Source organism: Mus pahari, chromosome 11 (genome assembly GCF_900095145.1).
Source record: "Mus pahari chromosome 11, PAHARI_EIJ_v1.1, whole genome shotgun sequence".
Lineage (NCBI taxonomy): Eukaryota > Metazoa > Chordata > Mammalia > Rodentia > Muridae > Mus > Mus pahari.
The window spans coordinates 22,170,374-22,183,809 of NC_034600.1; the positions used below are offsets into that span (position 1 = coordinate 22,170,374).

The following is a 13,436-nucleotide window of genomic DNA, read 5'->3' on the forward strand; positions in this document are numbered from 1 at the left end:
CAATACATGTGATTAGAGCATCTGATTATCACATGGGGGGAGACCAGGCTCAATACATGTGATTAGAACATCTGATTATCACATGGGGGACACTAGGCTTAACGTAACTAACTAAATAGATAAAGAAACAAAATCATCATGAGTTTATAAGTGTATATACTACCATCTATACTTTTGGATATGTTTAAAGTATCTTAAAATACAGGGTTTAAGGAAATAAGAAAGAAAAACCTACTTATTTGACTATACACAGCTCCATATAAAAATATCTTTAAGTAAAAATTGAAGGTTTGTTTGTTTGTTTTAAATCTTGTGACCTTAGCCTATGCTAAGATCAAAGGACTTCTTTGTCCTAAAACACAGAGAGCACATCTTCAGTGATGGTCACTGTAACAGTCATTCTTTGGTCAAACAATCCCTCCAAACCATTTTCATGTAAGAAATCCCAATTAAATGCAGTGTCTCACTTACATGTGAGACATGTGCTACATGTGCACATGCTCCTGTACACACACACACACACACACACACACACACACACACACACTACCACCACTAAGTACTGGTTAACATCCTTTAGGAATTTTGAATTAGGCTGCAGGGTTGGACAAAGGCAGGTGAATGATCAACATAATCAGATGTATGAGATTCATGAGTGCCTTGTCTTCAAAAGAGAGGGTTCATGTCTGACATGAACAAGCCCTTATCATCAGGACAAATGCTGAGGGAACAGAAGTGTGATTACTGAAGATGAAGAGCAACAAACTCTATGAGCACAATCAGGCCTAGAGACGAAGTGAAATGCATTTGATATTATGCAAAGGCTGCTTTTGTTTTTAAGGCACTCTGGAGGGCAGGACATTATTACAGTGCTCAGTCTGCAAGCTAATGATTCTTTAGTGTAATTCTGCAAAACGATGACTACTATTTGGTGCGACCAATATTCGATCAGCTTATTCTCCTCTAGGGTTGTATCATGCCCACCCACTCCATCCCATTGCAAACACCTTGTTTTCCTCGGCATGAATGCATATAAAAATGCAGATCTATTCTCCAAAAGATCTCAAGCAAAGGAAAAGATAAACACCATTGTGCTAGCCAATCTGGGATTAGGAACCAAGACCTTCAAAAGAAATACATATAATGACTTTCTAATGCCAAACAGTGCCCATAGTTACAAATGAGATTTTCTTGCTGTCTTGACATTGTTAAGTGACTCTAAAGCTTAAATGAAGATTTTACTATAGTGTTATGAGAAGTTATTTAAACTGCCCACAGTCAAAATCCCAATAAAAGAATTTTTGAAAGTCTACCTAAATTGTATAGCTGGGCATATAAGATATTTATTAAGTGAGCCCCATGTTAGAAATAACATTGCTAACTATAATCAGATTTGATGTGTAACATGACAACACTATGGCAAATGGGGGAAGGGGTATTCATGTCTATACATTTAAATACATTAGAGAGTTCTTTAAAAGAGTGAATAGATGGTTCATTACATTGTGTAAACATCTTAGATATTCCATAAATAGAAAGAACTCTATTGGTAACACTGGGTTAAGAAACAAAAGAAAATACAGTTGTGAATTCAAATTCCATTCCTATGTCATGAGCTAGAACAGAGACGTGCGGAACTGAAACACAAAATTAAAAAATGCCAGGAAGTGGGACTGAGATTAATAACAGAGCCAATAGTGAGAAAAAGGCTAAGGATAACAACAGAATCAGAAGCATAATTAAGAAGGAGCAAGTAGTTAAAGTTGGGATCCTTGGTTCACACCTTTAACCCCAGCACTCAGGAGGCAGAAGCAAGATCTCTTGTGTTTGATGCAAGCCTGGTCTAGAGTGAGGTCTAGGCCAGCCAGGACTACATAGTGGGACCTTGTACTAAAAAAAAAAATGCTAAAATTAAAGACATCCACATTTTGCATATGATCTTCCTGTGTCCTTTGCTATCTTCATTGACACTTAAAAAAACAAACCTTTTCTCTGTCCTGTGGCTTCTGACTCAATGCTATAAATTTCTGGAGGTGTGCTATTATTGACAATATGAGTTGAAACAGCATTCACTTGGACATTCTTAAAATTAATAGCCATCAGTTTTTGTTAAACAAGATGACCTTGCTTAAAAATTGTGGCTATTTTTTTAACTGCTACTATTATTTGTGTGAGAGTGCAGACACACAGCACAACATGCATGTGGCGATCCGCAGCCGACTTGGAGGAGCTGGCTCTCTCTATCTTCCCATGGGTTCTGGGATCAAACTCAGATGGCCAGGTAAGCACTTATACACAGAGCCAGCTCATCAGCCCTATACAGCTTACATATCAAATTATTTTAGTCACAGTAACCACTAATGCACCCAGTCTAGTTCCACAGAGCCAGGTTGCAGGGTGAGCTAGCTGATGCCGTCTGGAGGAAAGAATTCAATGGAAGATTATGTAGAAGAAGTATCAGACAGAAGGGAGAAAGCATTAAACCTAGAAAGAGTTTCAAAGCAAGTGGCATAAGACAGATATGGCGAAACTAAGAGCCATGTTTTGCAAAAGCTGCAGAGTGGAATAAAAGATGAATTTCGGAAGACAGGAGGGCGTCGGGGAGTGGCAGCCATAGCATGCAGGTAAGGCATTTAGATGGTGCCCAGTGAGCACTTGCAGAGCAGCTGCAGGGTTGATCAGAGAGAGACGAGAAAGCGCTGCTTAAGAAGGCATGACCAAGGAAGAGGGGCAGAGAGAAAAGCAGCAGGCAGTCAGGGATGTGAAGCTCCGCTCACGAACCCAGGGGAAGTCCCAGTTTAGTCTGGGAGACAACAGCGCAAAGGAAGACATAAACCGAGGGCGGTGGGAAAGGCACTTGGTACAAGTTTGTCCTCAGTTTAAAATCTACAAGATGGTCGCCTGCAGCCACATCAGAGACCTTTCATTGACTGGTAAGTAAATGACCATCTTTCTAATGAAATCCACGGAAGGGTATAGTTTAATTGCTGATAAAGCCATTTTAAAGGAAGCTTTTATTAAGCTAAACGGAGATTTGGAGAACTAGTTTTGATAGAAGTAAAAATTACATATGTTCATGATGTTTGCAAAGTGACGAGTATTTTTAAATTTCTAAAATAATTAACTACCATTTCAGTGAGGCAGTAGTAATGGCATGATTGACAGGCCTGTTTTCTATACTTTTGCAAATTTGCTTTTTATGTCTCATTTTGTAGATCTATTTTCATCTTTTGCATATTGCAAATCTATCCCTAATCAAGAGTTCACATTTTCCTTCGCAAAGGCACCTACAAGTAAAACTGAAGTAATTACAGACAATACTGACTGGAAGTGCCTACTTCCCTAGGACAGCCAGGCTACACAGTGAGACCCTGCATCAAGAAGAATGTGAACATTAAAGCCATACAGTTTGCATAGGATCTTCCTATATCTGTTATCACTTTCCTTGACACTTAGAAGCAAACATTTTCTCTATCAAAAGTATATATTTCTGAGCATTATGTCTTTGTCTGTGTGCACGCTCTGTGCATGTGCAGTTTGTTGATTCAGAGCTCTAGATTCTGCCTATCTCCACTGAAACACTGCAGCTCAGAGCTCTAGGGGCCCAAAGGCAAGTGGTCATGCTTGCATGGAAGGCACTTCATTAACTGAGCCTTCCTTCAACTCACCTGCAGGCCCTCCCTCCCTCCCTCCCTCCCTCCCCCTTCCCTCCCTCCTTTTCTTTTTGAGAGGGAGCTCAGTATATACCCCTGGCTGGCCTCAAGCTTACTGAGATCCTTTTGCCTTCCTGGGTGCTGGAAGCTCCTACTTCTTAATGTATGTGCCAACATAGATTCTGTTTCTGCATACAGAGCAAACTTGTTTTGGGCACCTAGTATACCCTACATACTATGCTGATCCTGGGCATAAGGTGAGGAGGAAAGGGGAAAACCAGACATGGTCTGCCTACAAGGGAACTCACAACATTATTTTTTTGAAAAACATCATCCAAATATGCAATTCAAAATTATAATAAGTCCCGTGAAAAAAATTATAGGGTGTTATGGAAGCTTATAATATGGAGAGTAAACCACGATGTTTTAAAAGGCATAAGGCATTGTCATTGAATTGAATTGCACATCTAACGATGTGCAGGACTGAAACAGGGAAAGAAGTGGGTGAGAGAAGTAGCTGAGGGAGCGAGCAGGGGAGGGAAGGAGCTGCATCCAGTAAGAGGGAAAGACTCCGACCTGCTGGGTGATGGTGTCCCACGGTCCCTGGAGCAGCCTCGGCTTATAGCATTCATGGACACCTTCCCATATATCCTCCAGAGCTAACGGTCTCCCATCTGTGAAAGAACATCAAAGCTGTGTTAGTGATCCATGCGACACGATGGGGCTTGTTGCTGCTCTAAAGCACTGAGTGTCGTGACTTCCAGGAAAATCTCTACAGATGTATACACCTGCTATACACACTTATTAGACTTCTGTATGAATTACTACTTCCTTCCTGAGGGAAGATTAAACATTTAAGCTTTTCTCCACTGTATTCACACCGAAACTAAGATTTCTATTTATTACCTTTAGGGACTTTACAAACAAAACAAAAGGTGAACATGTTGCAGAGAGAAACATCAGATACAAGCCTAAGGGCAGGTCCAGGGAATGGACTCTGGTTCCCAGAAGTCTGCTATGGATGCTGCTGGAGCCTTCATGATTTCTCTGTCTTCAAAGCAGAGACCACACCCAGATATTTCCACTCTCCTGCTGATGAACAATAATGTTTAAAACATTCTACTGTGTCTCAAGAAGATGAGAAGGAAGAAGAACATAATTTCTTTTTTCTTTTTTCTTTAATTAGATATTTTCTTTATTTACATTTCAAATGCTATCCCGAAAGTTCCCTATACCCTCCCCCCACCCCTGCTCCCCTACCCACCCACTCCCACTTCTTGGCCCTGGCCTTCCCCTGTGCTGGGTCATATAAAGTTTGTAAGACCAAGGGGCCTCTCTTCCCAATGATGACTAGGCCATCTTCTGCTACATTTGCAGCTAGAGACAGAGCTCAGGGGGTACTGGTTAGTTCATTGTTGAGAACATAATTTCTTATAGGAAGTAGTTTACCTTTTACTGGGAAAACTATGACAAGTATATTACTATCTTAAAATACTAAACAGAAAGCGGTTGGTGCCAGAGGAAGCCTAGTGCTGGAGACTGCAGAGGACGGAGACACTAGCACATAGCGTTGGGGATGAGTGGGGATGGGATTCATGCCATGGAGAACCCGAGCTGCTAGCAGGACGGGAATAGCAGGAAACTGTAATAAGAATCCTCCCCTTTACGTCATGTCTCTCTCTACACTTGGTACCCACTCAAAGTGTCTTATGAAGACCACCGTGGCACTTCAAATGCACACAGATAAGAGGAAAAATAGGTGGGAGAGATAGTTACAGAGATTTTCAAAACGCAGTGCTGGAAGGGCGTCAAAAGGCAAGAGGCTACTGTCACGCTGTCCACTCACAGAGGTAAGTGCTCAAGACAACACACAGGTCTTTCCCTTGGACAAATGTCCAATTCTGCCTCAAGAGAATACATCATATATTGAATTATTGGGCTCAAAGAAGTACAGTACAGTGCAGGGAAAGGCTCTTCCCCAAACAGTAAACATCACTGTAGTTTACAGACTCGAGAGTACAAGAAGAAATGGGCATGAGGGAAAAGTGTGAGGCTTAGAGTTTGACTGGACTTTAACCACGGCTGGCAGTTGCTCTGTGTGCATCACAGGTACTTTCCTCTGCAAAGCTTTGCTTTCTGAATTTCAGTTACTTTTCCTATACATGCAGTAAGATAATCCTCAGGATTTTCTTCCCATGAGGCATACATGAGTGAGCCTTCTCAGGACTGTGTCAGGAACACAGAAAATGCTCACTAACTACTCTGCAGCTCCCAGCCTCTACTCCATACTCAGTCCTTCCCAAATCTAACAGATCCACCTTGTACCCAGTCCTTCCCAAAGCCAACGGATCCACGTCTGCAGTGCTATTTCTCAGACTCAGTCCCCAGGCTTCCACACCACACACAGTGCCTTTGATGCAGTAATGTGCTAATGTTATAAGCAGGGCATTTCTCATGTCTGACCCCAAAAGTTGAACTTTCCCTCAACCTTTATTTTCAATAAATAGCACTGAAATATTTTGATACATTTTCAATAACTATCTTCATCTTGGCATTTATCTGGCAGCAGGAGACCATTATCTTGTGATAAATAGTTTTATTCCATTGACATTTCCATGTCTGTAAAATGAACAAGATTTATTCATCCAATTAACATTTGAATGTCATGTTTAGCTACAAGTTGAAAACAAGCTGCCTTCAATATCTGTGTTATATTGTTTTCTGAACACATTTACAGAGTAGGCCAAACTCTGCTCTGAAGATAAGCACTATACATCTTAAAAACATGAGTGTGATGACTTGGAAGAGGTAAATAAGGTCCTGTGGCATCACATAGAAAGCTCACTAATGAAATTACAAAAGACAACGTGCTTTCAAATAATGTTTACATATCAAAATGAGAGAGACTTAGTAGGAGGATAATAAGATAAGCACAGTAGGGCAACTAATATTAGAGATAAGGCGACTAACACCCTGGTGTTAACTATCTAAGATGGTGCTGCCAGCTCACCCCTTTGATGGAATCAGAAGCTGGCTTTAAGACTCACAATTCAGTGTTCTTAAGCCATGCTTCCTCTGAGGACAGAGACACTGTGAATGCTTTATGTATATTTATTAAAATTCATATGCATATTAAAATACATATACATAGAGGTATATAAAAATGATACATAAATAATTTGTTCCTTATCACCAAACTTTTCATACGCAGAGCAGAGAACGCTGAGTTTTAATATCTGCTAACAAACAATAATTATAATTTTATTCCTTAAAATAACCAATAACTTAAGCATAAATTTCTTATTGCCATTGTCAAAAGCCTGCCTACTCGGCTGGAAGTGTTTATACAAGAATAGTAATGAGCAGCCTAGCAACAATATCAGGAAATGTTACAGGACTTCCATCAGATGTGATACTAGAAGTAAGGGCCAGTGCTTTTACAGAACACATTGAATCTGGAGAATAAAACAGGGAACTCTTTAGAATACAGGATTTAAATGGCTACGGTCAACTTAAAAAAGCAATCACAGAGTTTAAAACTAAGCTCAAAACAAACATAGAGGGTGCAATTTTACTCATCTCAAAAATGCACGTAATTAAAATGAGTAAGAATTTCTATGGTTTTAGGGCCAGAGGGGATGGATGACTCCAAGAAAACAGTGTCTTCCAGACAGAACAGGCCTGGTGCACATATGGACTCACAGAGACTATGGCACACTGCACAGGTCCAAGGCAGATGGGTTCCCCATGTGAGAGGGGGAAGTGGAGATGCTCACCCATCCATACCAAGACTCCATCTCCAATTGACAACTGCTTGTAAAGGGAAAGTTAATATCCTCCCATAGAGTCTTATTGGGGATTCAAATTGTGCTTAAAGCCCCACACCCAGGAGTGATGGCCAACAGACAATGAGCTCAGCGGTGCTTCTATGCTTTCTCCTTGTCTCATATCGCTCTGAGGGCATTCTTTGACCTTACTGGTATTTTGCTTGTGTATTATGGTTCTCGACTTTGTGTTTTCAAGGTTTTGTTTGTGTGTGTGTGTGTTTCTTGTGCTTTTTTGTGTTGTTTTAATTAAAAAAATTTTTTTTACCTGTTTGTTTTCTGAAGACAGAAAAAGAAGGTATGGAGCTGGATGAATGGGGAGGTGGGAGGGTCTGGGAGGGACAGTTGAAAGGAAACCATGATCAGAATACATTAGATGAATTTTCTTTAAAGGCAAAGAAAGAAAGATAAAAGAATCTTTATAGTTTTAGCTTTTGTAGCTTTTTAAAAAGTAAGTAAGTACTTTTGTCTGTAGTGTTCAGGCTCTTTTTATGAGGCTTAATAGAACGAATTAGCAACAATGTATTTCTCTATATCCTGGGTATTAATTTCATTCACAAATCATAGCATGGCTGTAGATCACTAGTACAGCATGTGGTGAGCATGTGCTAGGCCCTAGGTTCTAAGTTCAGAACATAACCCTCCCCCCCCCCCAACACTCATCTGTCACCATGTGTTTTCTCTATCTTACACAGTGAGGAGAGACCAGCAACCCCACAGTCATTACACAGCCATCTCCTTCCCAGCCATCAGTCTCCCAGGAAAAGCCATGGTCTGCCCCAGCAAACAAAATTCCTCCACAGTATGTGCTCGCTCTGCCTTTGTGCCACTCTGTGATGTAAGCTCAAACTTCCACAATGGCCTGTTAGTCTCCTAGCTCTAGTGCTGGGTGTCCATGCCTATAAACTTAAACATAAATGTAATGCATTCTGTGTGGAACTACACTCTACGACTCCTCTCCTCACAGGGTAAAATCCAAATGTACAAGCACTTCAGCCCCTCCAACGGGCCTATCTGCACCGCCGTCTTTCTTCCCTAGGAACCAGGTCTTATGAAGGAGGCGAAGCCACTCATCCCATCACGACAACCAGCCAGCCCTTTGCACTCCTGGGCTTTCTCATAATAAATATCACTCTCTGAGGTTACCTGCTTACACACGTCTCATTGCCTGCCTTTCCCAACTGTGGAGATCTATAGATGTGGATCTTGGTCACTTTTATTCCTGAACGTACCCCGTCATCTGAACCCGGGCCTGACACACTGCAAGTCATCAGTAAAGATGTCTTAACTCCATGGCAGAGGCCGAAGTTTCTATATCTGTCATACTCAGCATAAATGTTCCTCCCACTAATTAAAGCCATTGCACCTTACTGGTTACCTGGTGCTGTACCCTTGCTACACTGTAATTCATATTTACTTAAGTATCACATTGCTGATGGTCATTTAAAATATCACAAGCTTTGAAATAGTACCTGGCACAAAGCAGTCACAAGGAAGTCACATCAATTTTTCTTCTTTTCAATTATTTTCTTGTGATAAATTTCCTAGAATGGAATTACTAAGTCAAAATGAAAAATAACTTTTAATTCAACACAGAAGAACTAGTATCTCATGGCTTAATTTTCTCCTTGGGGTAATGAGATAAGAGGTTAATTTTAGAAATAGATATTTATATTATTTGGCACCTACTATATACCAAGCTTTTGTGATACATCAGCTGGCAAAACGATGTTTTTGTGGAAGTTATATTGTAGCCAGAGAGCAAGAATGTGACAGTATATAGCAAACATCATATGGGAAGTTAAGAAGCAATATATACTGTAGCAGGAAAACAAAGGAAGCTGCAGAGGGACAGCTGAAGGGGCCGGGTCAGCTTCAGACCTTTCTTAGAAGGTGACCTGCTAACACTGCTTGTGAGCACTGTGATGCCTGGCAGGGGAGGAGATGGTTCTGGGGACAGAAGAGAGTAAAGCCCTGGCAGACTAAGGGACAGCAGGATGAGCGATCTCTTAGCTCTTGTGAGGTTCCAGAAGACATAAGAGACAGATTTATCAAGATACAATTCACATACATCCAACTCTCCTGTTTCAAGTATGTAAGTCAATGATAGACTCAGAGTTTTGTAAGCATTACCTTGGGTTTAGAATACTTGGAACAACCAACTTATTAACAATTCCTCAGCATCCCCTAACCTGGCTGGTTCTAGAAAACCACTGTCAGCTTTTATACATTTGTTTATTATAAACATACACGTATACACTATGACCAGATGGGTCTTTTGTGAATTGTTTTAGAAGTTTTCCATGTCATAGAATGTACTGGCCTACTTGTGAGGCTATGCCAGTGCCTGGCAAACACAGAAGTGGATGCTCACAGTCAGCTATTGGATGGAACACAGGATCCCCAATGGAGGAGCTAGAGAAAGTACCCAAGGTGTTGAAGGGGGCTGCAACCCTGTAGGTGGAACAACAATATGAACTAACCAGTACCCCCTGAGCTCATGTCTCTAGCTGCATATGTAGCAGAAGGTGACCTAATTGGCCATCATTGGGAAGAGAGGCCCCTTGGTCTTGTAAGCTTTATATGATCCAGCACAGGGGAAGGCCAGGGCCAAGTAGTGGGAGTGGGTGGGTATGGGAGCAGGGGTGGGGGTGGGGTATAGGGAACTTTCGGGATAGCATTTGAAGTGTAATAAAGAAAATAACAATAAATAAATTTAAAAAAATGTACTGGCCTTTTATTTGTTTTTTTATAGCTGAGTTGTATTTATTGATTATATGGCACATTGTGCTTATCCATTTACCACTTGACGGGCATTTGGTATTTTTCTTTTCTACTTTTTGGCTACCATGTTTTTCTTTTCACTGGAGCAAACTGGCCAGTGAGATTACAATTGATAAGTTCTGGGTTCATTGAGAGCTGACAAGCAACATCAACCTGTGGCATTTACAGTGTCCCCAAACACATGAACACATACACAGGCATGTGCACTCACACACATGAACATGCACACACACACACACAAGCATGAATACCCACACACATGAACATGCACACACACACACACACAAGAATGAGTACCCACACACATGAACATGCACACACACACACACACACACAAGCATGAATACCCACACACATGAACATGCGCACACACACACACAAGCATGAATACCCACACACATGAACATGCACACACACACACACACACACACACACACATGAATACCCACACACATGAACATGCACACATACATACACAGAAACAAACAAAACTCTGCTCTTTTGTGTACATTCTCTGTTTATCTCTGTCTCTCTCTTTTGCTGAGTGTATGTTTGTGTGTGTGTGTGTGTGTGTGTGTATGTGTGTGTGTGTGTGTATGCATGAATAACTTGGCTAGTTCTCAAGGGCCACTGCAAAGCCTCTTAGCACCTCTGGACATCTTGAGTTTGGCATCCTCTGCTAGATCATGGCAGGCCTGATACAACTATAAAGATTAGAATTTAAGCATTTTAAACAAACATGCCAGGTCTTAAATATTTAAAAGACCACTTCTCTTCAAAATAGTCACTAAGGGAGGCTAAATGATTCAAGTAATGCTACAAGAGCTGTCAGTGGAATTGTTTGTTGGAACCACATTCAGAGCCAGACAAGGAAAACAAATACTTTGTAGTCACAATGGTACTTTTTTAAAATAAGATTTTTTCCATGTAAAGCTCTAGACTCCATGATGCTAAAATTATTAATCATCATTATCATTATTAATTGTGTTTACTTACATATTTATATATTATTCTGTATGTGTTTTCATGTGTATGCCATAGTATGCACAAAGGCTTTCTCTCTTAACCATGTAGGTTGTGGGGATCAAACTCAGGTTGAAAAGCAATCACCTTTCTTCTCCCACTAAGACATTTTACTCTTGCTGAACCCACAATTAGATCTTAAAAATAATAATTTTAAAGTTATTCATATCTTATTTTTCATGTTGGGCCACAAATGATTTTGTTCATACAAACTAAATTCCTCTTTAATGAGTAACCACCTGCCAATCTGTAACAAAAAGAACTAGAAAAAAAAATCAAGTCTATACTTTGATTTTCTTTTGAAATTTTGTGAATCTTTCCAGCTTCTGCTCATTGCCCACTCTATAAAAAGTACAAGTACAGTCAGGCAGTGGTGGTGCATGCCTTTAATCCCAGCACTTGGGAGGCAGAGGCAGTATGATTTCTGAGTTCTAGGCCAGCCTGGTCTATAGAGTGAGTTCCAGGACAGCTAGGGCTACACAGAGAAACTCTGTCTCGAAAAACAAAAAACAAACAAACAAACAAACAAACAAAAAGTACACGCACATGACAATATGATCTACATAAAATATGGGTTCTTTCCCTTAAGTCTTCAAGGCTGATTTGCCTAGCCATGGCTTACCCCTCAATAACCAAAGACACACTAGAATTGGATTTTGTTGCCTTTTATACAACAACAATGACAACTAAATCAGTGCCCTTTAAACCTTAGCAAACACGGTGGGCACATGACAGGTATTCAAACATGATTATGATTCTAATTATTTCAAATTGAACTACAGTCTTTAGAAATTCCACTGAACCATTGAACTAAGATAGCCAACTATGCTAAGAATCTCATCGTACCAACTGAGCTTTTAAATAATACGGAAGCAAAGTATTTGGTGCACCATTATGAGTTTCTGAAAACTGAAAAGCAGCATTTTAGCTTAAAAATATGAGTGTAAATAAGCCCTTGGCTAAGTTTATTAAATATTATTTTATGCCAATGTATTCAGGTCAAAGGATTTCCAGTCAAGAACTTTAAGAAGTTAAGTTAAGAACTTCTGCCATGTTAAGAAGACACATTATGCACCATTCTTCACAAGATATGAGATACTCAGTAGCACTGATTTTTTTATATGGCTAGAAATCACAATAATCACACCAAGGGAGAAGCTGAGTAAAATTTCTAAAAACCTGAAAAGCTGAAATAGAAGCCAAAATAACTTCAGAAGAAACCTATAAACTAAACACAACTATAGAGGTCATCTATTTAATAAGTGTTTACCAAGTGCCCACGATGTGCTGGTGTTAGCTGGAAGGCTAACACACATTTATGCTAAAGCAGTAGAAAAAGAACGAGACATTGGACAAAAACATGAAATAATCTAAAAAGTACAATCTTTAGTAATGTCCAGTATCATTTGACATTTTCATGTAAGATCTCCCAAATGAGTAACAACCTACATGACAAGTAAACTACATACTGCTCAAAATGTGCAGCTTTCCAAAGCAAATTCCTCAGTACTAGTAGTTCCTATGAATCCAATAATACCATGAGATATTTCCCTAGCACTATTCGCCTCTAGTAGAAGCCACACACTGAAGAAAACCACAGACTTAAAAAAAAAAAAAAAGATAACTCCTAAAAGTGATTAGAAAGAGTATAAATTATGCACAGTAAGTTTAACAGAAATATCCTAGATGTGGTCATTAGAAATAAAAAAGAAACTAGAGTGGATTTTTCATAATGAAATATGCCTTCTCCGGAGCTTTGAAGGATATAAAAATTCATGTCATACTCCACAAGGAAGCAGAGACGAGGCTCCACCAAAGGAGAAAATTCATTTTTGCTTCAGTGAGAAAATTGCACTGTGCTATGAAATGAGTGTAATTGTTCATATACATTCACATCAACCACTTGGCTAGCTAATTGTGTAATTTTCACTTATTCCTATAAACACTTAATACTTGGTATCTTTATTAATCGAAGATATCTATATAAAAATAATAAAAACACAGCTCATGGCAACTTCACCCACATATACCACCAATTAATTAACTTATTTCATATGTTTTTGAATCTTCAGTCAATTATTGCAGTGATAACATTGAAAAATGAGAACAGGTGTGGAGTTTGAATCTGCAGTTTCCACCTGCCCTTACTAAG

General features: G+C 39.8%; 1 protein-coding gene across 1 annotated transcript in view; it reads right to left on the reverse strand.

Annotated features, from left to right (window-relative positions):
- The window catches only part of Atg10 (autophagy related 10), a 291,273-nt gene that overhangs the window by 83,833 nt on the left and 194,004 nt on the right, over window positions 1-13,436 (reverse strand). Inside the window, exon 5 of the mRNA XM_021208773.2 lies at window positions 4,230-4,327. Coding sequence (XP_021064432.1) covers window positions 4,230-4,327 — 98 coding nt within the window. The remainder of the gene's footprint in view (window positions 1-4,229; window positions 4,328-13,436) is intronic.